This window comes from Lineus longissimus, chromosome 15 (assembly GCF_910592395.1).
Source record: "Lineus longissimus chromosome 15, tnLinLong1.2, whole genome shotgun sequence".
NCBI lineage: Eukaryota > Metazoa > Nemertea > Pilidiophora > Heteronemertea > Lineidae > Lineus > Lineus longissimus.
The window spans coordinates 1,076,986-1,101,795 of NC_088322.1; the positions used below are offsets into that span (position 1 = coordinate 1,076,986).

Sequence of the window (24,810 nt, forward strand, 5' to 3'; positions counted from 1 at the left end):
TGGAACTGACTCAACTACATGTCTACTATTACTAGTCCATTGTGTGAGTCTGTTCAGTTGTTGGTCAAATAAGACCTGAGTTTATTATTTTGTTACAACATGTATGGTGCTGGCTTGTGGTGGACGCCATCAAGAGACTTGTTTACAAACATAGTTTATTTTAGGCCTATGCACTTACCTTCTTACGTAAGTGCATAGGTTCATTTTCTATCAGTTTTCTTATACTCGCCCCATTCGTATACACAGCTGTGGTGTGAGAAGACCGGGAGGACGTTTGCTCCTGTGTTTTTATTCGTGTTCAAGGATCCGAACTTTGAGTATTTCTATTACATTCTTTCCACGACTGATGGAAAGAAAGATTTACTGTGTGTCTCGAGCTTTGACAATTCTTTAATTCGTAACTATGCATAGAGCCAAGCACGTGTGTGCATAGACCATACATTTTGGCTACATTTCGTAGCACTGCTTACATCGTTCGTAACAAGTGTCTGTGGCGGCCGCAAGGAGCACCTTTACATGTAACCTTTATACGCAACGTTTTACGTGGATATACGTCGGATATCTGTACTTCCTGTTTGCGCAATCGTGACTTGTCTTTTGTCACTCACTTCCGGTACCGGGCTTGCACTTTTTCTGTGACGTCATCGACATGTACATGACTGTGTTTCTACGTTCTACGAGTACATAACTGTGTTTCTACGAGTTGGAGCTTCTTTGGATATGTGTTTCTCAACCGGATTTTTTCATCCAGATCACATTCTTCGAGGCTGTTTTGCTGATCAATTTTTCTTTCCAGGAGCATTCATTGGTGATTGTTTGTTGTCTTTGTAGAGATCTATGTCACAAGTTCATGCATTTCTGACATCACTTTTCATACCTACATGTATTTCATAGCGTACCGGTTGTGTGAATGCGTCATGTGCGTGCAACGTTACGTTTGCGTCATTGTAAATGAGTCATGTGCGAATGCGTCTTGTGTGTGTCACTGTGAATGAGATGTGAATGAGGTGTTTCTTGTTTCTTACATTTTCATTTACAATTCTGGTGTGGTCGTTTTGTGTGTGTCATCACTATTCACACGGCATATTTCATTCGGTACGACATTTTGGTATCATGTTCTATTCAATGAGTTAGAGTTGTGTATTGCAAATTGGGCCAAATGCATATAAGTGCATTTGTTATTTTCAGTTGATTGAGCAACGGTGCTCTGGTCATATAATTTGATGATGTGTTGCATATACATGTACTCTAGTAGTGATCAGTAACGTTACGTGTGTTTCATTCATTCACCGGTATTAAATTGTTACGTGACATATTTGTGCATAAGGTAGTGTTGAGCCGAGGACTATCGGGTGTAGAGATTCTAAATAAGAATCTAAGCATTTCGTCGTGGGTTTTAAGTGGAGAACCTTTGGAGCATACTTGTCGAGATTGGCACTAGCTGATTAGAAACGGTGCGTGCCAATTGCGACCGGTCATCTCGTATAAAGCATTTATTGTGCGGTGTAAAACATCCTCCCCTCAGTGTGTCTTTATTTTCATACTCAAGTACAATAGTACAATATGGCGGCAAGTTTAAATGAGTTGCTTGAGAAGAGGCGAATCACCAGAGGTCGCTTCACAAAATATATCACTGTGACAGATACAGCTGCTAAGGAAGCTGAAACACTTGTTGCTGATGATGAATCTAATGAAAAAGATGTGCATATAGCGATACGTACAGCTCTTTCTTCATTCAAAAGGGTTGAGGAAGTTTATGGGGAGTTATCAGGAGTGCAGGATCAAATAGATTATCATGCAGACAATGATGCTCGCCTAAAAGCGGTGAAAAATGATGATGGTGAGGTGAGATACCTCAAAGCGTACAATCATATGTGTGCTTCGATACAAGGGTTAGAGGCATGTTTATCACCTGTGAAGGAAGCAAGTGAAGCATCCGGAAAATCTGCTAAATCTGAGTTCAGCCCAGAAATGTTTGCAGAAAGCTTGTCAAAGGCTCTCGCCGGAGTGAACACTGGCGTTTCTGAGACACAACTAGAAGAAATTCTTTCTACGCTGACGCACAAGAAGCGAGTTATTCAGATCCCAAAATTCAAGGGCGATACTGAGCTATTTGATCAATGGCGAGATCTTGTGGATGCAGAGGTTAGAAAACCTGGGTACAGTGACGTTGAGAAGACTCATGTTGTAATTTCATTACTCGATGGAGAGGTAGCAAAGTTGGTGTCTGGTTTGAAAGACCCAAGCTACGAGGAAATAATCGAGTTCTTAGAGAATCGTTACGGAGATGTGTTAGCTCGCATTGAGAAGGCTGTCAATGAGATAGCTAGTGTTCCAGTTGTAAAAAGTCCCACAGTTCGAGAGTTGGATCCTGTGCTGAACACACTGGTGGCAAACTGGAATTACATTAAGAAGAGGACACACGATGACCCAGAGCTCATCCGATCTAGTTGGATTCTCACTGCGTTAGTAAGGAGGAAGATGCCGAAGAGTTTGGTGAGAAAGTGGGACAGCGAACGAATCAAAGAAGAAAAGAGAACGACAGCTCCGTCCAACCTTCCAATTCGAATTGACGACTTGATCGAGAAGATCCAAGATGCAGTGAAGGTTGCTAGAAGGTCAGAGTCCCTTCCAAACGATCCAAAAAAGGAAAGATCATTTGAAAGGCGTCCATCTGGCCACGCCTTGAATGTGACCCCACAAACACAGGAGAGTACCGAAAGTCGGTGTGTCTTTTGTGATAATGCACACCAATCCTATTCGTGTCCGTCCGTTTCCAAGATGCGTGTTGAGGAGAGATGCGAGCGTGTGAAAGCAGCAAGGGCTTGCTTCAATTGCTTGTCGAGATTCCACATGGTAAAAACATGTCGATCTAGGGGATGCAAATCGTGTAAGAAGAATCACCATACTTTGCTCCACTTCGAGAAAAGAAGTGGAAGTGACAACGCTGCGAGAAGTAATGTATCAGGTTCTTCTAACCTTACATCAAAGGTACCACATCAGAACAAAGTTGAATCGACTGCAGGACTGGTCAAGTCTACTGGTTCAACGAATGTCGTCATGCAGAGCGGCATAGTCAAACTTGAGTCAAAGTCTAGGGTTGCGGAAGGTCGCGTGTTACTGGACACCGGGAGTGGTGTTACGTTCATTAGCCGTTCAATGGCAAAAAGATTGAATTTGAGAGGCCCCAAGGTTGAAGGTGAGTTCATCTTGGCAGGTGGAGAGGTGATAGCTACCGCTACTGAGAAGGTTAAGTTCTATCTATCGGGAATTCTTCCTGGCTGGAAGGGAGAAGTTTTCGAAATTTCTGCGTACATTTTGGACAAGCCAAGTGCTCCGATAAATGCTGTCAACGTGGATTTCACCAAGATGAGTCATTTGAGGGGTCTACAGCTCGCGGAAAGATTTCCTGTCCAGGCAAACTCTGAAGTGGATGTTCTTCTGGGCATTGAAGACACTCTCAACATCTTAAAAGAGAAGAGAATCAGAGGGCCTCCAGGAACGCCCATGGCACAGAAGACTCACATAGGCTGGATCCTATGTGGGCCGTACTCAACCCAGACCGAAGTCAACCGTACTTATTGTGTCCACCGCGTCAGCTTCCAAGAACAAAATGAAACTGAGATGGCAACCCGTTATTGGGACCTTGAACACCTGGGCATTCGTCCTAATGAGAGTAAGAACTCGACTGAACTTGAGACTTCGGCCTTGGAGCAACACCGAATGATGACAACACGAGTAGGAGACCATTATGTGACTGGATTACCACGTCATCCAAGTTACAAGGATAGGATCCTCAAAAGCAACAGAGCCTTAGCTACCAATCGTCTAATAGGACTCGAGAAGAGACTGAAGAGAGACCCCAGATTAGCATCCGAGTATGAAGCTCAGATTCAAGACCTGCTCTCAGCTGGAAGAGCCGAAAAGGTATTGGAGGATAGAGAGCCTGACAATCATCAGGTATGGTACCTTCCTCACCATCCAGTCGTGCGAAGAGATAAGACGACGACCAAAGTGCGTGTTGTTTTTGATGGGTCCATGATTGGATATGAAGGTGTATCGTTAAATGAGACATTGCTGCCAGGGCCAGCATTGCAGCCGGATCTCCCAGGGGTTTTATTGCGATTTAGACGCCACAGAGTGGCATTAGTGGCTGACATCGGGAAGGTTCCTTCAAGTTAAAATGAGAAAAGAGGATCAGGATTCTCAGAGGTTCTTATGGAGAGGTTTGGACAAGTCCAAGGAACCGGAGGTTTATCGTTTAACAACGGTGACTTTTGGTCTCACTTCATCACCATTCTCAAGTATCCAGACGATTCTTGACCACGTGAAGACAAAGAAGGAATCATATCCAAAAGCTGTCGCTGAGATTGAAGACAACATCTTCGTTGATGATGTTCTTACTGGTGAGGAATTAGTAGAAGACGCGGCAACTTTAACAACTGATTTGAAGACTGTTTTGTATGACGGAGGGTTTTCTTTGCGAAAATTTATTTCGAACAAGCCAGAGGCGCTATCTCATTTAGAAGAGAGAGACTTAGCTTCATTTCACAAGGTTGCAACATTTGCCGAGGAAAGCACAAAGACGCTGGGCGTGAAATACTCACCACGTGAAGATGTCCTCATGTTTTCCTTCCTTGAGAGAATGGACGATAGGCCGGTGGAGACTCGTCGTTCTGTTCTACAGCAGTTACACAGAGTATACGATCCGTTAGGAATGCTTTCTCCGTTCACCATAAAGGCAAAACAGATTTTCCAGAGAACATGGCTGACACAAGGGACATGGGACGACCCTTTACCCGAGGAGCTAGATCATGAATGGAGGGCTTGGAAGGAACAAGTTGAGATCCTCGATGGAATCAAAGTTCCTCGATGCCTCAAACCTGAAGATTTCCAGAATCCAATTTACTCCCTCCATGGTTTTGGCGATGCGTGCGAAGCTTCCTACGGCAGTGCAATCTATCTCTTGGCTGAAGATAGACCATCTGGAAGGAAGTATTCTACACTGCTCTTTTCAAAGACTCGTCTGTCTCCTATTGGGAAGAGACGTAGCATTCCTGAGCTGGAACTCATTGCCGCGCTCATCAATGCTAGACTGGTGACATACGTCAGAAATGATCTCAAGCTGCTGATAGAGAAGACAATCTGTTGGACTGACTCTCAGGTCGTGTTGCACTGGATTTCAAAGCCAGCGTATACATGGCAAGTTTTCGTTGCTAATCGGGTGTCAGAGATTCAACAGCTTGTTAGACCACTGAATTGGAGATACGTTCCCGGCAAACTTAATCCTGCGGACCTATGCTCACGAGGTGTCACAGCGAGAGCAGTGGTCGACTCCGCACTGTGGTGGGATGGACCACTGTTTCTGAGGCAAAAGGAAACGGAGTGGCCCCCAATAATTGTGGTCTCTAATGAAGCCGAGAAGGCTAACGAGAAGAAGAAGACAACAAGTACCTCGTTGGCGGTTTTGCCCAGTCAAAGACTCAAGGACTCCGAGGTAGAACAATATGTGGAGAAATTTTCAGACTATGAGAAATTCATCAGAGTCATGATGAGATTGAGGAGTTGGATCACACTATACCGAAGAGACAAAGCAAACAAAGATGTAGACACTGTCCCAGATGAGGGGAGTGATCGATTGAGTGAGAGGAGGAAGGAAGAACTTCATTGGATACAATGGGCCCAAGAGAAGCATTTCCAGAAGAAGATGAAGAAGCTTAAAGCTGGAGAGAGTGTAGAGAAGACAAGTGTCATCGTCCAATTGAACCCATATTGGGATAAGCGATCACAAGTTATCCGCGTAGGTGGTCGCCTCAACTATGCCCCACTGCCAGAAGAAGTGAAGCACCCAATCGTTCTTCCGACTCACAATTCGTTCGTGAAGATGCTTGTGATGCATTACCACAAGATTACCTTGCATCCTGGAGCGGCTCAGACTCTAGCAAGTCTACGAAACAGATATTGGGTTGTCCATGGGAAACAAGAGGTGCGGCGGATACTCAATACGTGCAAAACCTGTCGAGAACCTCTCAAGATCGACCAACGAATGGCACCTTTGCCAGAGGAGCGTATATCAATCGCACCAGCATTCACTTATGTCGGTGTCGATTTTGCGTCATTACGTTAATTTCGCTGGGTTTACATCGAGGAACGTTATTTCGTTAAGTCAATTTCGTGTTGTCTAGTACGGCTGGTCTGGATTCATAAGCACTTGGAGGCGATGTCAGTGGGGCTCGTTTAGGTTACATAATAGCGTTGACCATCTTGTTTTGGAAAAATCGTACAATTTAGAAAATAATGACCACTGAGAACTTGCCTATTTAAATATCTGACACTAGAATACACAGATAAGTCTCGGCACCTTTCCTTTGATCCCAAAGCATTCTTGTGTAACTTAGTGGAAGTCTAAATGAAGGTCTTTTTAATTTAGCTACAAACTGAACTGAACTTCTCATGAGGTGGGCTTACTGGTCTAAAAGCAGACCCGAGAAGCCATTGTTTTTTAATTTACAGTCCGTATTTGCGGGGGATATGATGATTGGACCAAAAAGTCACTATCTCAACAATTCAGAATAATCTGCCCTTCAGAGGTTTTTGCTATTAGAAATGACCTAGAAAATAATTCACGGGGACTTGTCTGTAATGTGGATAGAAAAGGTCTTAGATTGTTCAAACTTGAGTACTCTGTGCAATTAATGTGTCAAACCAACTAAATGTTCAGTGGAAGAGGACATCGCAGTGTTCATTTCAAGACACTGTGGCTCAGAGAGAAATCTATATAACTCTGTTTTATCTGGACTGTAGACTGGTAATAGATTATATAATAGATACACAAAACTATAAAAGCTGTATTAACTATTTAAACTGTAGGTACATTAACTATATAAACTGTCATGATAAACTGTTAACTGTATGTTTTGGGGCGCGACTGTGGACATGGCAGAATTCAGGTGAAAGATAGGTGAAGATTTTGAAACCGATATCCCTGTTTCATCTAGATGACAGGGAATGTTGCTTAGTTGAGTAGACTTGTACTAGCAATAGGTTATATGAACCATATGATTATGAACCACATTGAACTATATGAACTATTTAAACTATTTAAACTGTCAGTACTGTCACAATAAACTTCAAACTGTATGAAACAGTTTGTGAAACCAGAGTTCTCTCTGCAACTACTGGGTAAACCAAAAGCACTTTTCACCAACCTCAGTTCAGTGAAAGTGGAGATTGCAAATTTCATTTAACATGTTCAATTAATTCAGGAGAAAACAGGTTAAGAGTTTGAAATCGAGACCCGTCTTATCTGGATGACAACAAATGTTGTTGACTTATACTAATAAAATATTATAATCAACTGTGTTAACTATCTAAACTGAAGGTTCATTTACTATATAAACTGTAACAATAAACTTTAAACTGAATGAAATATTCTTATGATAAAGAAAGACAAGGAGAGTAGTAGAATTTTGTTTGAAGCTTAAGCTTTCTAACAACTGGTTTATGTGAAGTATATAAACTACATGAACTATATAAACTGTATCAACTATTTACACTTTAGGTACTGTAACAATAAAGTGTAACTGTATGTTTTGGGGTCTGACTTGAAGACTGTAAATCACGATGCTTAAATTTGACGAATTTGCATTTTCACTTGGCGATCGACTAAATATCATGTTTGCCGCTGAAAGGGTTAATGCATTGAGGTTGACATTTTCTGGATTTTTAAATTTGCATTTTAGGGTGCAGTTTCGAACATTTCAGGGTTTAGAGTATTCAGAAAGAGTCTTATATCGATGAAACTATGAGTATTTTCTCAGCAATTACAAGGTAAACCATAACCTCTTATTTCACAGACTTCCGTTTAGTGAAAGTAGACTTTGCAGAGTTCATTTCAATGATTTCAGAGGAGAAATATGTGAAGAGTTTAAAATCGGGAACCCTGTATTATCTAGACAACAGGGAATGATGTTGAGTATTGTAGAATTATCCTAGTAATAGATTATATAATCCACATCGATAAATAGAACTATTGAAAAAAAAATAAACCACATGAACTATAACCTGTGTGAACTATTTACACTGCTGCAGGTCGTTTACTATATAAACTGTAACAATAAATTGTTGACTATAAGAAGTAATCTTATAATGAAGAAAGGCAGGGAAGCTGGTAGAATTTTGTTTGAACCTCTAAAGCTTTCTAATAACTGGTTTATAAGGATGTTCATTTTGGTACTTTTGCTTTTCACTCAACTCACTTCAAAGATATCTGTCATAAGATATGCTTATATCTCAAAGTTCTGTAAAAGATTTGGGATGAGGTTTAATTTGGAAACATTTCCAGTTTCATGCATCATGTCCTTGGACAGCGTCGGAGTTTGTTATCCATGTCTGAGCCTTCGTCCTTAGTCGGGAACGCTCCCAAACAAGGTCACGACGCACCATTAATTTCCCAGGCGAGGCGCCCCACAGTGCACTCTAAATGTATTCCAATATGCATTTATTACTTGCCGCGTCATCTCAAATTCTGAATTTAAAAGAAAAAAACCTGGACTGGTAACAGTCTGTATGTTGGCATATTGGAATTTAAAAGAAATGTTTCAGAATTCAACCTCATCCTGGACTGGTAACAGTGTGTATGTTAGCATATTGGAATTTAAAAGAAATGTTTCAGAATTCACCTCATCCTGGACTGGTAACAGTCTGTATGTTTGCATATTGAAATTTAAAAGAAATGTTTCAGAATTCACCTCATCCTGGACTGTAAACAGTCTGTGTGAAGGCCATTTTGTGTTTAAACTTTCCCGCCTAAATATATATAAATATAAACCTTGTGGGAGACGTGTTCTATACTTGACCCCCGGCTCCCACAAGGTTTAAAGACAAATGGTTGGAGGTGACAAGATCGACGGATGAAGATACAAGCCATGATCGAGCAGCAAGCTGACGGAGCAGAACCTTGTTAGAAGGAACTGGTACTTCACGTTTGTTACTACGGTGATACGTCAATACGAGTTAGGATACGTTGATGTACATGTACAGTGAGATGATATTACACTTTGATCAACAAAGGAGGCTCTCTGCTAATGCTTTCCCCCAAGATTTCCTGATCATAGATTCAGTCAGTTCCTGTTCTTACGTTACTAGAACATTGAGTTGCACATGAAAACCTCTGCAGTGTCTTGTGAACTCGTCGGCAAAAGCGTTGCCATGGAGATGCAGCCATTGTTTGAGAAGTTGGAATGTTTTTCATCTTCCATCTAGTCATTTGGCCACTGATGATGTCAACAGCAAGGTATGTCCCTTTCTCATCAATAGATTCCAATTCTCGGATAACGTCCCAGTATCTATGGTGTCCTTGGTCTGTCCAAGGCAACTCCTGGCATGGTCTCTCCCCTCCACCTCTGTGGATTCAGTTTCCAGTGGAACTGTCCCAGGGACTATGGTGTCCTTGGTCTGTCCAAGGCAACTCCTGGCATGGTCTCTCCCCTCCACTTCTGTGGATTCAGTTTCCAGTGGAACTGTCCCAGGGTCAAACTGTGTTGCTGGATGATGGTCCTGGCCTGGAGCTGGTTTGGTGAGCCAAACAGTGCTGCTGGATGCTGATCCTGACCTGGAGCTGGTTTGGTGAGCCAAACTGTGCTGCTGGATGCTGGTCTTGGCTTGGAGCTGGTTTGGTGAGCCAAACTGTGTTGCTGGATGCTGGTCCTGGCCTGGAGCTGGTTTGGTGAGCCAAACCGTGCTGCTGGATGCTGGTCCTTGCCTGGAGCTGGTTTGGTGAGCCAAACTGTGTTGCTGGATGCTGATCCTGACCTGGAGCTGGTTTGGTGAGCCCAAACTGTGCTGCTGGATGCTGATCCTGGCCTGGAGCTGGTTTGGTGAGCCAAACGGTGTTGCTGGATGCTGATCCTGGCCTGGAACTGGTTTGGTGAGCCAAACCGTGCTGCTGCATGCTGATCCTGGCCTGGAGCTGGTTTGGTGAGCCAAACTGTGCTGCTGGATGCTGATCCTGGCCTGGAGCTGGTTTGGTGAGCCAAACGGTGTTGCTGGATGCTGATCCTGGCCTGGAACTGGTTTGGTGAGCCAAACCGTGCTGCTGGATGCTGGTCCTTGCCTGGAGCTGGTTTGGTGAGCCAAACTGTGTTGCTGGATGCTGATCCTGACCTGGAGCTGGTTTGGTGAGCCAAACTGTGCTGCTGGATGCTGGTCCTGGCCTGGAGCTGGTTTGGTGAGCCAAACAGTGCTGCTGGATGCTGATCCTGGCCTGGAGAAACAAATACATGTAACTTCACATATTTTTCGAAAAACAAACCATGAAATAACAGATTTGTCATGGACAAAAACACTTAAAATGTTCAAAACTTATAGATAACATTAAAAAAAAAATCAGTCAACAAGATTTTGAAAAGGTTACATTGGCAAATATTTCTGTACCAACCGATTGGTTCACTTTATAAGTACCAGTATCATCTCATTGACATTTCAAATTTTGATAAGGCTGAATTTTGAGTTTCACTTTATATCAACTTTCTACATGATCTAGATTTAAAGGGACAATATAGGCAGCAGCTAGGCAGGCAAGATAAAGTTACACGAAGTCGCCAATAGGGGTCTTTAACATCTCACAGTATGTCAAAATGATTCATGCTTGTATGAGGAATAGTGCTGAATCAGACATGACCCAGTGCCCTTCCTTACTCTGTACATTAGTCAGCCGAGGATGGCCAAATAAGCCCCTCTGCTCCTGCCTATAGTCCCCCTAAGGCCATGGTTCGTTCATATTATTGTTCTAGTATGTCCCAATTGAAAAATCTCAAATTCAATATCTAGTTTCTAGTTTCTATGGAACAAACAAATCTTGCCTTTAATCTCTGTCAAATGAGTTTGGTGTGGTTTTTTGTCATTTCTTTGCAATGCTACATTTTTGTGTCAGACTTTCTCTCTGACAAACTTCCAGCAATCTTAGACTGCTTTGTTAAAGGTATAACGGCTTTTGATTTCTCAAAACCATTCTTTTTATACAATGGCAAGTTTACTAACTAAATAAGGTATACACTGATATCCCAACATGATTGATTTAGCAGGTTCAGCATAATCAGCTTTTGTAAATTGTAAATCCCGCCACCTGCGAAAACGAAAATCACTCGTCGGCCAGACAGGAAGTGACGTCATCTCAGGCATCTCAGGAATATCAGAACCAAACAAAACATGGCGAATGCATACAGCGAAAGCGATTCTTCATCAATTTGTAGCGATTGCAGTACTTCATCGTCTGCTCTCAGCCAATTTCTTGCTGCCGATTACGATAGTGGTGATGGTGATGAGTTATTCGACGATGTTGGGGATCCAGAGCCAGTTCCTGGACCGATAGAACCCTACATGTTTGAACCCGTACCTGAACAAGTGGAAGTACAGCATCAGCATGAGCATGTACAGGCGCAGGCAGCTGTACTGTAGTAGCAGAAGAAGAACAGCGGCCAACGAGGCGAGATAATCTTGACTGGTATGGAATATTACAGTTTTATTGTTTTATCTAGACACCCGTGCCCAGCATGTTGGAGACGGAGGCCATCATTTTCAACTGTTCAAGCACTGTCTCCACTGAACACTATAAATGAAGAGCCTACCTACCTACCAGTACCATCGCCAACTATCTATAGCCTACCGGTACCGTATACCATATTCACAAATCCTCATGACTTAACGCAGTGCATGAGCTATTGTCCGTTTGCGGGTGTCCTTTTGTTCAATCCCAACTCACAAAAGATTTGTGTACTCTTATTAACGTTGCGTGGACTTACTTCGTGAATAAAGTCGACCAAGTACTACTACCATGACACTGCTTATTAATCTCATGACTACAATGTCACTGTCACTGATATGATAAATACAGGCCTATATTGCTATCATTTCAGGTGTCACTGCGACAACTGTCAGATCCAGCAAAAAGAGGATGAATGTACGTGCTGCCACGAGATCCAAAGGGTCCAAGACAAGATGGCAGAGATAGAGGCCGAGGGGACGACATGTATCATCCAACACCCAGGATTCATGTCAGTTTGCCTGGACCATCATGTCCTGCAGGTGGCCTGGCTTCAATACAGACAGCAGTATGGTCGGGCAGCATATGATTGGCCGTATGAGAAGAGGATGCGGCACATAAGCTACAGACAGTTAGCGAGGTGGTGTTGGGGGTTTCTGGGGCGGGATGTCCGTGTGGTTTTGCCATCATGTGCGGTGAGTCGGATAAGGGCACAGTTCATGCCCCCCGGACTCGAGGAGGATGCTGAATTCAGAGGTTTTCATCAAGGGGACTCGACTACTAGACACTGACTACAAGTACAATGACATTGACGAACAAGAAATATTGTGTTCAGTTGCATGTATTTGTTCATCTGTACAAAATTTTTAAGTTTCAAATTTTAAATACATTGCTCATATAAAATGCCAATACTGGTGATGTTATGTTTGTTAAACAGGACCCGTACAAAATCAATGATGACTAGGCCCAAGGCCGGGGATGCAATTTGTGATAGCTTCAACTTGATGGTCGTCAAACCAAATTGGCTCCCACCACATACAGTTTACACTGGAATCTAGAAGTCCAACACAAGTTACTTCCCCACATGCTCCACGTAGCGTTTTCCACTCTGGTATTTGTTGATGGCTTCCTGCTTATCCGGATGTTCGAAGGCACTGGAAAGTGGGGGTGGGGGTTCTTCATTCTGACAGATTTCTCCAGCTCGGTGATTCTGCACACCTCTTTCTGAAGTTCAGTCACATAGTCTGAAAAAAGACAGGTGTGATGATGAACAGCAATTAGTCAGCGGTGACCTAGGAAAAGGGGCTGGTCAATATTTCAAATTACATGTGTTCATTTGAAAACTGCCAGCACATTCTAATAACAGGATGTTTTGAAGCGTTTCCCCATTCACTTGAAAGACTGGCTAGGGACACTTTTCATGGACCACCATGTAGTTTTACTTTGGAAATGGTACTCATCCGCAGGGGAACATCATAGATTCCTTCACCTGGCCTATTTTTTTAGAACAAAATAATACAGACTTACTGAATGTGCACTTGGTCAGAACACGTTTCACTGAAAAGCCTCCCTTCTTGAATTTGGGGAATGAAATGTTGAATTGTTCTTCCCCATTCTTTAGTTTGGCTTGGTCCCTGCCACTGTTCTCATTGAAGTGGAGTCCAGCTAACTGTAGCCTACAAGTAGAAACATATTACCATGTGAATGTGAGCAGTCAGTTTGGCATAATTATGTATGCTTATGCTTATGTAGGCTTTAAAAAACTACATTGATGGGTACAACAATTTGAAAGCTCGACAAACATGAAGACTTTTGTGAGTGAGACTTGCCTGCTCTTCATGCCTAAGTATCCAAAGTGATACATTTTTGGTGCAAAATGTATGACTGTGGCATGGTACCCCTCCAGTGTAGATGTCTGCCCATCTGGACTAAGCTTCCTCACAGACTTGATCAACGTCTTCGACAAGAGGATGTCTACCAGCTTCTCAAAAACTTCAGTGCCTTAATGAAACAGAAATAGACATAAATATTGTGCATGATGCGGACATTTTACATGAAGAGTACGATGTACTGCTAGCTAGCATATGTCTAGTGGTCGATGATGTCCTCAAGTAAACTTGGAGAAATTATGTTGCAAGGAAAAAAATAATGTCAATTCTTAAAGTATTTTAGCTTGAATTACCTGGCTTAAACCAATCTCTCACAATACTGCAAACATTTCGGAAAGATACGGTTGCGATGATTGTGGATGTCCGCCAAATGATTGCCAATTGAAGACCATTTTGCCTCCAGCATATCTGGATCTCCATCACTTGTAGCCGCACACCAGTATAAGTGATGCAGGATGCCTCGAATCCACCTTGAAACCTGGGCAAACTTCTTCATGGCGGCTAAGGCTGTCAGCTTCTTCTGAAGATCTGTTAGGTGTGAAAAATTTATTGCATTTAGGCTAAAAAAAACTTCAACCAAACCCATACAAACTTACATGGACTGTGGTTGATTTTCCAAATTGTATTCAACTACAGTATAGGAAGATGCAATGGTTCATCTATATCAGTAACCCAACTTACTTTTTGCGACATGCCATACATCGAGGTAATGAGTCACATTTGGCTTCGTCTCCCTCAACCACTTCTGTATCTGAAGGTGTCCATCAGTTGTCAAAGATGGTGTCAAGTCTGGCTTGGCCGCTTCAACTTTACTCAGGCACCTCTTCAAACCCTCGATCTCCATGTGGTAGCTGGACTTGACCTCTGTACTCTAAAGAAATACAATGTCATGTGATTCAGATTGGTATCACCATTCTTTTTAGGACTAACTGGCAATTCTTATAATGCCATTATGGAGTAAGTTATTGCCAAACTGCATGTACGATAATATCAATGTATAAAATCATAGTTAAAATACCTGAACAAGTTCTGTGAAAATCAAGACATTCCTTCTTGTGTCGTGAAGACTATACGAGCCGTACTTGGCACAATGCCCCATCGAATCCATTCGAGCATCTCCGGCGAATGAGGCATCAGTTTCTAGGGCTGCCAAGTTTTCTTCACTCTGCTTCCCCCATACATTCCTGATTGCTCCGTGGAGATACTTCTTCTGGCGAGTGAAGTATGTGTCCTTCGTGTAGATTTGGACACCCCAGAAGTCAAGTACACGTAGGGCCTTGGTTGGGAGCGCACCAGCAAACAAGATGGCAGCCGACAGGGAAATATTGCCATCTGCGATAGGTCCTTCTTTTGGTTGACTTGTCCAATGATTCGTACCATCACAGGATAGGCAGTCTTGTTCGATTGTTATAGAAGTCCCATTTCTTGTCGATATCTTTGCAGTTGCCCCACGCACACAACAAATACGGCATATTGAGAACAGATCGAGGAGTTCCTTTTCATATACAACATACTTTTTGCCCTTGGCTTCTTCACCTCCACCATCATCATCTATTGTCCTGAAATATACAAACATTCACTTCGTGTTATTTATGCAGCCATGTGTGCCGTGTAATATGTGAAAGAATTTGTTTGACACCACTGTTCTATTCTGAAAACTATTATCCTATACCATTATTATAATTTTTATCACAACTGTCATTAACCCTTTAGATCCTAACCGGCCGCTATCCGTCCGGAGTACTTCGTCGATATATCCCTAACCGGCCGCCAGTATGTACCACATTTCAAGCGACACCATCGCCATTTTTACTTGAGCAGGTTTTCGGCCTGTTAGGGGTCTATTGATGAAATAATGATCACGTTTAGTAGCTGGCTGGTACTGGGGGGGCTCTTGTGGGTCTTTTTTCGGTGAAAATTGCTGAAATGCTCCAGGGAAATACGAGGAACCACAAAAAAAATGTCCAGGATCTAAAGGGTTAAGAATGAACAATACTCACAAATCTTGAATCTTCTCCTCTTCTGGTTCCCAATCAACATCATAGGGATCATCAAAGAAGCTCTCCCCACTTTCAGATTTCTCCACTCCCCAAGATACATCCGCTGGCATGGTATATGGAATCAACTTGGCTGGAGACGGCAAATTCCCCTGGATGTCTACACTTTCATCTGGTACATCTGGTACTTGGGCATCTTTGGGAGGCAACAGAGTCAATGGAGGCAGTCCAGCTATGTTGCACTCAGTTGCTTTTGATCTTACAGTTGTCTGCTTTTTAGGGCGTCCTAAAAAGAATACGAAAAGATGTCTGTCCAATGTACCACTACCAGTATACATAATATATTCTTGGCATTTAAATGAAGTTTAGAAATTGTAGTGTGGAGGGGTGGTATTATGATCACTTGAAAGTATGGTCATGGCGTCTAATCAATTACCTCTTGATCTTGGCTCAGATCTCGGAATGACTGGAGTAAATGCCTCTAGTCGTGGCAGAGATATTGGTGTGACCATTAGAGGTGACTCGACTTCAGCTTCAGGTAAAGAACTTGATACATCCAGATCTGGGTTAGGCTCATTTGGCGAATCTTGCTGCTCATCAGTTGCTGCGGGCTTGCTGTCATCTAGTACCTGCAATAATAACTGAAAGAAAAAAACATTACTGCAGTGTAAGGAAGTATGTCTATTTAAAATTGAGGAAGGACATGGCAGGCCATACAACAAAATACAATGTTTTCAGGACATGAACATAAACCTTACCCTCTTCCTCTCTCTTTTCTTGTAAGCTGATCTTCCACCAACAGCACCACTGCTTGTGCTAGGCCTAGGTTCATCAGACCCATTCTCGAAGTTCGAGAATGGGTCTGATGAACCTATATCATCAGAGATCAAGTTCGAGTTGAACTCCATCTCTGATGATACACGCTTCATGGGAAGGTTCTTAGAAGGTATGGTAGGCACTGCATCTTTCTTCAATCTTCGGCACCTTAAAAAGTCATGGTGTATTATCAATACAATACGGTTGAGCATGGTTTGCTTTGCAAACTGTCTAACAAGAACATATAGTTGAGTGCCAAGTGGAAATGTCATAACCATTGAACGAAGTCATATGACACATCACACAAGACTACTAGACCATGCCTGCCTGCATGCAAGGCCCTATGCATATGCACAACCTACATGGCTACAGCCGACTCCACTGGCTGGCTGTAGCTTGCTACATTTATAGTGAAGAGGCCCACATGAATACCATGTCAATGTCAGGCCTGGCTTATGTATATAACCATTACCATGTACTATGTAGTGATGTAGCCTACATGCCCACATAACCTGAGTATTCAACACAATAATATTTCGATAGCTGCGTCTAGGAATTTATCAGGGCTACAGAATCAAAATGTGCTTACTTCTTCTGAAACCCACTTTCGTTCTGGGCAAACGATAATGGTACTTCAAAACAATCGTCAGTGAAGTGTTTTGAGCACACTACGGCCGAAGTGTTGGTCGGTTTCGGATCCACGAAGTCCGCTCTCGTTGTTTGTACAAACTTCACCCACTGACGTCGAATTGCTGGTTTTTTCGGGAATGAATGCGTCGAAAGAGCACTGGATGCATCGGCCGTGGCACTACAGCCGAACAAAACACATCTATTCACCATATCAATTGATATTTCGTATGATATCGCAAGAAACTATTCACATGCAAATGCACTGCACCGCCATGATATTCCCGAGAGAGATCGCTCGGCCTTCCTTTGTTGTCGTCATCGCCGAAGATTCCCGAAGATTCCCGAAGATTTTCGTTTTTGTAGGATGGGCGTGGTCTGGGAATAAAAGTTGAAAGAAAACGAACCACATTGCTTGAAATCGATTTTTTTTGGATTTATTGTTGTCTTAATGCATACTTAGACCTTCTAAACCCACATGTTGGTGCCATTCAGTTATACCTTTAATTACTACAAAATCGACCCAAAAACCAGGACGTCATGACTATCAGATAAGGGATGTTCCCAACCAATTGTTTTTGGAAAAAAATCATGTTGTTGATGGCGTCCAAGGACCATGTGCTCATTTGGGGCTGGACATGAATAAAGAAACTGTCTTTGATCGGTGAAACTTGAAACTCTTTCATGAGAAAGATTTCAAGTGAGAAAGAGTAAAAAGTGTGGGAATGGGGGATACCCCCCCCCCCCCAAACACCTGTGGCCATGTCTTCAAAACGACTTTATCGCCACCGAAGCTTTTTATTGGGCTGTTCAAAATTCCCACTTTTGTGAATGAACTCCTGGTGCAGGAATTGCTTTTCAAACTGGCGGATAATTCTGTGATGTCATTTTGATTTCACCCAGTGAAGGTCGCATTGTTTTGCCGAGATTTCGGGGGCTGAAGCCTTGCAAAGAAGACATTTTCATTCACATTTTTCGAAGCCATTTTAGGAAAAGATGTCGATTGTAGAAAGTGTACTTTTTAGTTTGCTAAATCAATAACAAGTAACATGTTGATTGGGGAAATCCCTGATTTGCTAAGCACAAAGGAAGTATCGATATCTACAGCATCACGTCGTAATGCAAAGGTGTCACTAGTCCATCGGCCCACATGGAAAGGATCAACGCATGGAGGGCTAACTCGGCTCAAATCGCTGTCAACATCGGAATATCATTATAATTCAGTCAGATTTTGATTTTTTTCTTTTTAGTGCAATTTTTTGACAGGGGTTTGGGTTAGTTGTTGATGGAAATGACTTATGTAGAATAGATGGTGAATGGGCTGCCAACAGCTTGGTAATATTGCCCATAATTTTACCAATGGTCCTTTAATAATCCCATTGGTCCTTTTAGTCATAGATCATGGGCCGAAATGACAGCGGACCGAACTTGTCTTGGTGGTGGGAAGGAACACACGCCAGTTCACCTGATTGAGCTTGGCATTATTTTGAGTAATCTTCTATAAGGTGTTGGCATATTCCCTCCACTGTTTCTACTTGCCAAGATAAACAGTGTGCCTGATATTAGGTCTGACCTTCTCAAAAACTTATTGATGGAATTATTTTTAACGTTCTCAAGTGTTTATGTCTCGTGAAAAATCAGACCATTTGTTGAGTGGATTCTTTCTATTTCGAACTCAGTTGAAGTGGCGATATCCTGCTAGTCAACAATCTATTTAACCCGTTTTCTACTCTGACTGCCCTGTGACATTGGGTTTTTTTTAATTAAAAAAAACATCAGTCTCAAAATTAGCCTACTTCCTCCATAAATACCCTTCATAATGATATTTGATGAATAAAGTGTGCCATCAGTTAGAAGAATACAGTAGAACCTCCCCTTGCGAACACCTCTACCATGCGGATGCCTCTGTATTACAGACAAGTCTGTTCAGTCCCGATCTACTTGGAATTGCGGAGATGGCGATGGTGACTTTTTGGTCCAATTACCTTGCAATTACAGACAGTGAACAAAAGCAATGGCTTCCCGTGTGCACTTAGGGAGTTGATTAGGCCCGGATCTTTCAAACAACTCTGATTAGGCCTAACAAGTGAGAAGTTTCCATAATTGATGAATTAGACATTGTGTTCAGTTAATAAGGGTGGAGTGAATTCAATGTTTGTTGCTTCTCTAGTTACATCCTGAGGAAATCAGGGGTTAATGTTTGCTTCTCTGACCGTGCCCACAAACCCCAGAGACATTCGCCCGCATTTGGTGAAGTAGCCAGCGCAGAAGTAAGTGCACCCAATCAGAGTGTCGCTTACATTTGAGTCTGGGAATTTCACACACTTAGTAGCTCACATGTTCCCTGTTTGTTTGATCTGATGAATAGAGAGTACTGTCTCCTTCATGGTGTGCAATGCAACCTCGATTCTGAGATTTCTGATTGTGATTTCCATTCATACAAATCATTAGAAGTACGGTACTAGGATCGAGGTTGACAGATATTTTTGTCAGGATGCCCTAATTAGAATGACCTAAGTACTAACACTACAATGTAATAGCAATGTTGGTAATTATAAATTGCCTCCAGTAGAATAGTCATAAGGTATAAGGTATCATAATGAAATACTCTCGAATGTGCCTCTCAATGATGTTGAAATAATCAATAATTAAGACTGATTTCTTTTTATCAAAGTGCAAATAAAGGACCCAAGACCCCCCCCCCCCCCCCATGAAACAAACATATGAATCAACTATTGGACAATAATGGCATAACCCCCCTACTTAGGACACCTCTCTATCAGTGTTGATAGTTAATCAACTATTGGATAATAAAGCGAAATCCTTAAGGGCCTAAACTCTTACTCTGAAGTTGATCCAATGGCGAAAGGCATAAGCATTGAACAAATTGTTATTACCCACCCATTGTCCATCCCGATTGAGTTGAATGTTGGATGGCATCCAACGACAATGCGCATAATATCTACAGGGGGCTTGGCTTACATATCCAGAAACAGTCTTAGATCGGAGAGTTTAGAGTATTGACCAAAAACACAAAAAGTGTTATATCTCGCTAACTTGGGACTCGATTATCACCAAGTTTTTATCACAGGTAGATGTAATAACATTATATCATCTTCAAAAATCATTATTCCCCATCAACCTGATCAATGAAATGAATGTAAAGTGAAACTCAAACTTCAGCCTGATCAAATATGAAAATGTTATTGTGTCAGTGATAATATGTACATGTGTACTGAGACATGCCCGAGTTTGTGTGATCTGATGTTTTCAAACTCATCTTGGCTGGCTTGTTCTAAAATAGGCATCTATCTGGCCAGAGACTATTAACACGACAAAGCCTAGATTCATCCAAGCGGCCTTTGATCGCCAATTGAGACGTGTCTCACTTTCTCTTCACTCATGTTGGACCCATTTTACGTGGGACATTTCCTGTGATCATTATTAATTTTTCTTCTTCTTAGCGTTTGCTCTGCACTTACGATAATCGTAAAATTCTTAATCAAAATGTCACAAAAAATCTATCTTTTCAAATCATGAAGTTATTAATCTTAAAATAGAGTGGAATCATGCTCTGGTCACTTCTCTGACTTAAAGAAAGTTCAACAAAAGTTGTGTCTGCTTTCTTGATAATCGCAAAGTATCAAACATCTGAGATTTTAAATTTTCGAAGATTTTTGTGAGATTTTCTTATCCCCTCAAAATCATAAATGACATTGGATAATTTAAGGTTCAGAAGACATCGGGTTGGCTGTGGGAGTGGGACATTTTCAATCTTAAGATTTGCAAATTCACGAAATGCTTTCGAAACATTCAAAGTGAAGACTTGAAGGGAGGGTATGTTTGTTCTCCCCACAGAATTAGTGTTTCAGAAGCCTGCAGCGTGCTTTCTGATGATTTTTTGGAAGAAGAATGTTGTGGAATCAGAAACAGCTTTGAGAGCTGCCAGAATACCAGCGGCCCCCTGGATGCCACCAAAATAATTCCGTCATTGGACGTCCTGCATGCTTGTTGATAATCTATAGACCTGCCCATACAAAGAACTATACACCTAAGTAAATAAAACATGAAAACTTTATGTCCTCTTACCTTTTTAAAGTAATTTCAAACTGTCAGCTTAATATCTTGCCTGACATTTATCACTCTCAAGTATTATGTTTGGTGATACTTTGTACTTAACCATTGGAAATCCCAGCATTTCTTTTTGATAATATTTCAAGTGGTGATATCCTAAGTGAAATATGTGTCGCTACAGGATGTCTGTTAGGGCATGTCCCAATTTCCTCATCCGGAAAAAGTAAGTCAAGAACTCTAAGAGCCAGAATCATGACATTTCACTCTGGATACTTCTGATGAGACTTCATGACATTATAACGATGTACTTTTCCCGGTCACAGAGGTCATTTTCATACAAAGGTGCCATGAGTTAAAAAGAAATTAGCACAGGGATCAGGATGTTTGTGTTTATACTAATGTGGCCCATCACGTCAATACCAGGCGCATATCGCTCTGAGTTTGGCAGGTTGAGACGGAGTTCATTTCTCTGTTGTCTACCTGTCGTAAAATCTGAGCACATCAATTTCTTCCTGGTGTCATTTAGGCTCATCTTCTGTGAGACCTGCACCAGGTTTTGCTGTGATGGGTCACATACAGTAGAACCTCCCATAGCGGACACCTCTCCATTAAGGACACCCTCTATATCAAGGTCACTAGTTTTGGTCCCAAATTGGGTGTTTCCATTCAATTTGAGCTCTCTAATCAGGACACCTCTTTATTAGGGACAGAACTTGTCAGTCCCTAGGTTGTCCTTAATAGAGCGGTTATACTGCATATCCTATTGACTACCAACCAACACAAGTTCTGAATTGTTTTTCCAGTTCTGATATAACATCAAGTCGCTCCCTGATCATCAGATACCTCCAGCAGAGAGGTAACACCACCATCTTTGAATACCACATGGGTGAGTAGCCGACCGTGATCCACCTGGCTGAGTATGCGGTCATTTGGAGGAGAAGAGAGATGACACGGAGGAGGCTGGAGAGTTAAGGGTTAAAGTGGTGTTGAGCAACACATCATCAATATCGTTATTCTGGATGGCAATTTAGGATAGAAGTGTGAAATATAGGGAAATGAAATAATACAGGACTCAGGATAGGTTGTTTTCTTTAAGACCAAAAGAGTGCACCTCTAGCTAACTTACTCAACTTTAAAGAGGACTTTAGACTAGGTTGGAGCTTGGGGGTGAAACTGGTGGTCTTCCTGTTGGGTAATGACCAATTATCGGACTGGGTCATGATTGATTCCTCGTACAAGCACAACAGTTTTGATGTAGTGAGAGATAGGAGAGACCCCTATAGGCAACTTTGTGTAACTGTCAAAGAAAAGAAAGATTCTTAATTTTTAATTCTGTACACATTGTATAATAATAAATATTTTAACGTATAAGGATGGTCGTTGTCTCAATTATGTATTTGCTCTTCATATTAAAATGAAACAGAATGTATAATTTACATGACCTGTAGGCCTATCTAAACAGTGAGGTTCCAGTGTAATGTGAGTCTTCTCCTGTGCAGCCCCGCCCATAGGAAGCCTCATCGGTTTTCCTTGGCCGCCGCACATGCGCACCTCTGAGTTAGATAAGAGTACGAGGTGACGACGACCACACCAATATGAGGACGATTTTGTATTACAATATACATGTATATCCTAGGAGTTCATGAAGCTAACAGCAGGATTACATTCTTAACGTCCTAATTTCTCAAAGACGAAGTCCCCCCGCCATTTAGAAATAACAAGAACTAATAAATATAAAGAATACGTAATTTATCATGCACTAGCTACCAATTTCTGACCATAGGGGGCTTTTACAAGATAAATCGGCTCCTATTCAGTAGCTATCGATCGATCAATGTTGGCATTTATAAAGCGCTCCAATTACTCAGCGAGTGGGTATTCTGGAGCGCTTTTTTCCCAAAGGCTTCTGCAAAAAGGTTGGCCTTTAGGATCGACTTGAAAGTCTGGAGGGAATCAGTGTTACGAAGCTTTTGCGGCAGCTGGTTCCACAATTTTGGAGCAGCCGCCGCAAACGAACGACTACCAAGAGTCTGGCACTTGAATCGAGGAACCTCAAGGAACATCGCAGGTCCTGATCTAAGGCCTTGGCGATCAAACCTTCTGAATTGAATCATGGATCTGAGATATCCCGGAGCCTCCACATTCAAGCACTTGAACACTAGAAACAGGATCTTGTACTGGATCCTGAACTTGACTGGGAGCCAGTGCAGGTGAACCAACACTGGGGAAATATGGTCGAACTTTCCCACCAAACACACAACTCTCGCGGCAGAATTGAAAACCCGTTGGATTCGGTTTGACAACTTGGTGGGAATACCATTTAGGAGAGCAGTGGGCGATGAAAAAAACATGTACTAGGGCCTTGGTAGATTTTTCTGAGAGAAAAGTTCGGATTTGTCGTATCCGATAGAGACCGCAGTAGGCCTTAGCACACACTTTGTTCACATGTGTCTCCATGGACATGTTGCAATCGAACCATGCACCGAGATTGCGGACACATGATTGGACTGGTTGGATATCTGTCCCTCCAACCGTTACAATGTTCACCTTATCAAGCTGCTGCCGTGATACATGGCATCGAGTAGGCCTATAAACTTTCAAGACTATTATACATTCTTGAACTTGAAGTGAAACATAGATTTGAGCATTATTTCACACTTTATTCAACAAAATGAGCCCGCCCTTGTATTGCGGTCACAATAACCCTATTCCCGTTCAACGTTATTTCTTTACCGTTGAACGGCAATTGAATTCCCATCGAACAGCATTTAGTTTCGTTAAGCAATAATTCCGTTAAGAGTAATTCCGTTAATACATGTAAATATTTGATAATAATAAATATGTGTGTATGGCGAATCATAAGAGTTGCATTATTTTCTGTTCAGTTATTTCATTATCACTATGGTCAGCAATACTACCTTTACAAAGATAGACAAAGATGGTATTGATAACTAAGTTAAGACAGCATCTCCTATTACGACCATGCCAGTTTAGTGTCATCGACATCAATCCTGTTGTCATCTTACAGGATGGATACACACAGCGACAGAACACCCTCTTAGCGTCCACGCAAACTATTGTTCGTCAACCCTCGCACAATAGCCTACGAGGACGCTAAGAGCGTGCTCTGACTAAGAGTGCTTCGTGAATACGGCCCTGGACACCCGGACACTTAGATACCTAAAAAGAGTGTCCAAGTATCTAGGTATCCACACACTTATATCTCTGTTTCTGAATAGCCTACGAGGACGCTAAGAGCGTGCTCTGACTAAGAGTGCTTCGTGAATACGGCCCTGCACACCCGGACACTTAGATACCTAAAAAGAGTGTCCAAGTATCTAGGTATCCACACACTTATAGCTCAGTTTCTGAATAGCCTACGAGGACGCTAAGAGCGTGCTCTAACTAAGAGTGCTTCGTGAATACGGCCCTGGACACCCTGACACTTCGATACCTAAAAAGAGTGTCCAAGTATATAGGTATCCACACACTTATAGCTCAGTTTCTGAATAGCCTACGAGGACGCTAAGAGCGTGCTCTAACTAAGAGTGCTTCGTGAATACGGCCCTGGACACCCTGACACTTCGATACCTAAAAAGAGTGTCCAAGTATATAGGTATCCACACACTTATAGCTCAGTTTCTGAATAGCCTACGAGGACGCTAAGAGCGTGCTCTGACTAAGAGTGCTTCGTGAATACGGCCCTGGACACCCGGACACTTAGATACCTAAAAAGAGTGTCCAAGTATCTAGGTATCCACACACTTATAGCTCAGTTTCTGAATAGCCTACGAGGACGCTAAGAACGTGCTCTGACTAAGAGTGCTTCGTGAATACGGCCCTGGACACCCGGACACTTAGATAC

General features: G+C 42.2%; 3 protein-coding genes across 3 annotated transcripts; 2 read left to right on the forward strand and 1 right to left on the reverse strand.

The window, feature by feature from the left end:
• Positions 1–1,563: 1,563 nt before the first annotated feature.
• On the forward strand, positions 1,564–4,182 carry LOC135499947 (uncharacterized). Its single transcript, XM_064791017.1, has one exon. The coding sequence runs from the start codon at positions 1,564–1,566 to the stop codon at positions 4,180–4,182; it is 2,619 nt and encodes an 872-aa protein (XP_064647087.1).
• Position 4,183: 1 nt separating this feature from the next.
• Positions 4,184–6,127, forward strand: LOC135499948 (uncharacterized). Its single transcript, XM_064791018.1, has one exon. It carries the CDS (start codon positions 4,184–4,186, stop codon positions 6,125–6,127), a length of 1,944 nt encoding a protein of 647 aa, XP_064647088.1.
• A 6,293-nt stretch (positions 6,128–12,420) lies between these two features.
• LOC135499645 (uncharacterized) lies at positions 12,421–17,377 on the reverse strand. Its single transcript, XM_064790525.1, has 10 exons — positions 16,834–17,377; positions 16,187–16,412; positions 15,865–16,069; positions 15,432–15,714; positions 14,450–14,990; positions 14,113–14,302; positions 13,725–13,959; positions 13,372–13,543; positions 13,070–13,218; positions 12,421–12,786 (listed from the first exon to the last, which is right to left on the reverse strand). Exons 1-7 carry the CDS (start codon positions 17,082–17,084, stop codon positions 13,730–13,732), a joined length of 1,926 nt encoding a protein of 641 aa, XP_064646595.1. The 5' UTR covers positions 17,085–17,377; the 3' UTR covers positions 12,421–12,786; positions 13,070–13,218; positions 13,372–13,543; positions 13,725–13,729.
• Positions 17,378–24,810: the final 7,433 nt, after the last annotated feature.

What these genes read in the sequence shown, in the direction of transcription:
- LOC135499947 (XM_064791017.1), top strand. Translation starts at nt 1,564, where the DNA reads ATGGCGGCAAGTTTAAATGAGTTGCTTGAGAAGAGGCGAATCACCAGA.
- LOC135499948 (XM_064791018.1), top strand. Translation starts at nt 4,184, where the DNA reads ATGAGAAAAGAGGATCAGGATTCTCAGAGGTTCTTATGGAGAGGTTTG.
- LOC135499645 (XM_064790525.1), bottom strand. Translation starts at nt 17,084, where the DNA reads ATGGTGAATAGATGTGTTTTGTTCGGCTGTAGTGCCACGGCCGATGCA. An exon ending in GAGGAGAAGATTCAAGATTT is followed by an intron (nt 14,991 to 15,431) that starts GTGAGTATTGTT and finishes TGTATATTTCAG; the next exon opens with GACAATAGATGATGATGGTG. An exon ending in TGTATGGCATGTCGCAAAAA is followed by an intron (nt 13,960 to 14,112) that starts GTAAGTTGGGTT and finishes CACACCTAACAG; the next exon opens with ATCTTCAGAAGAAGCTGACA.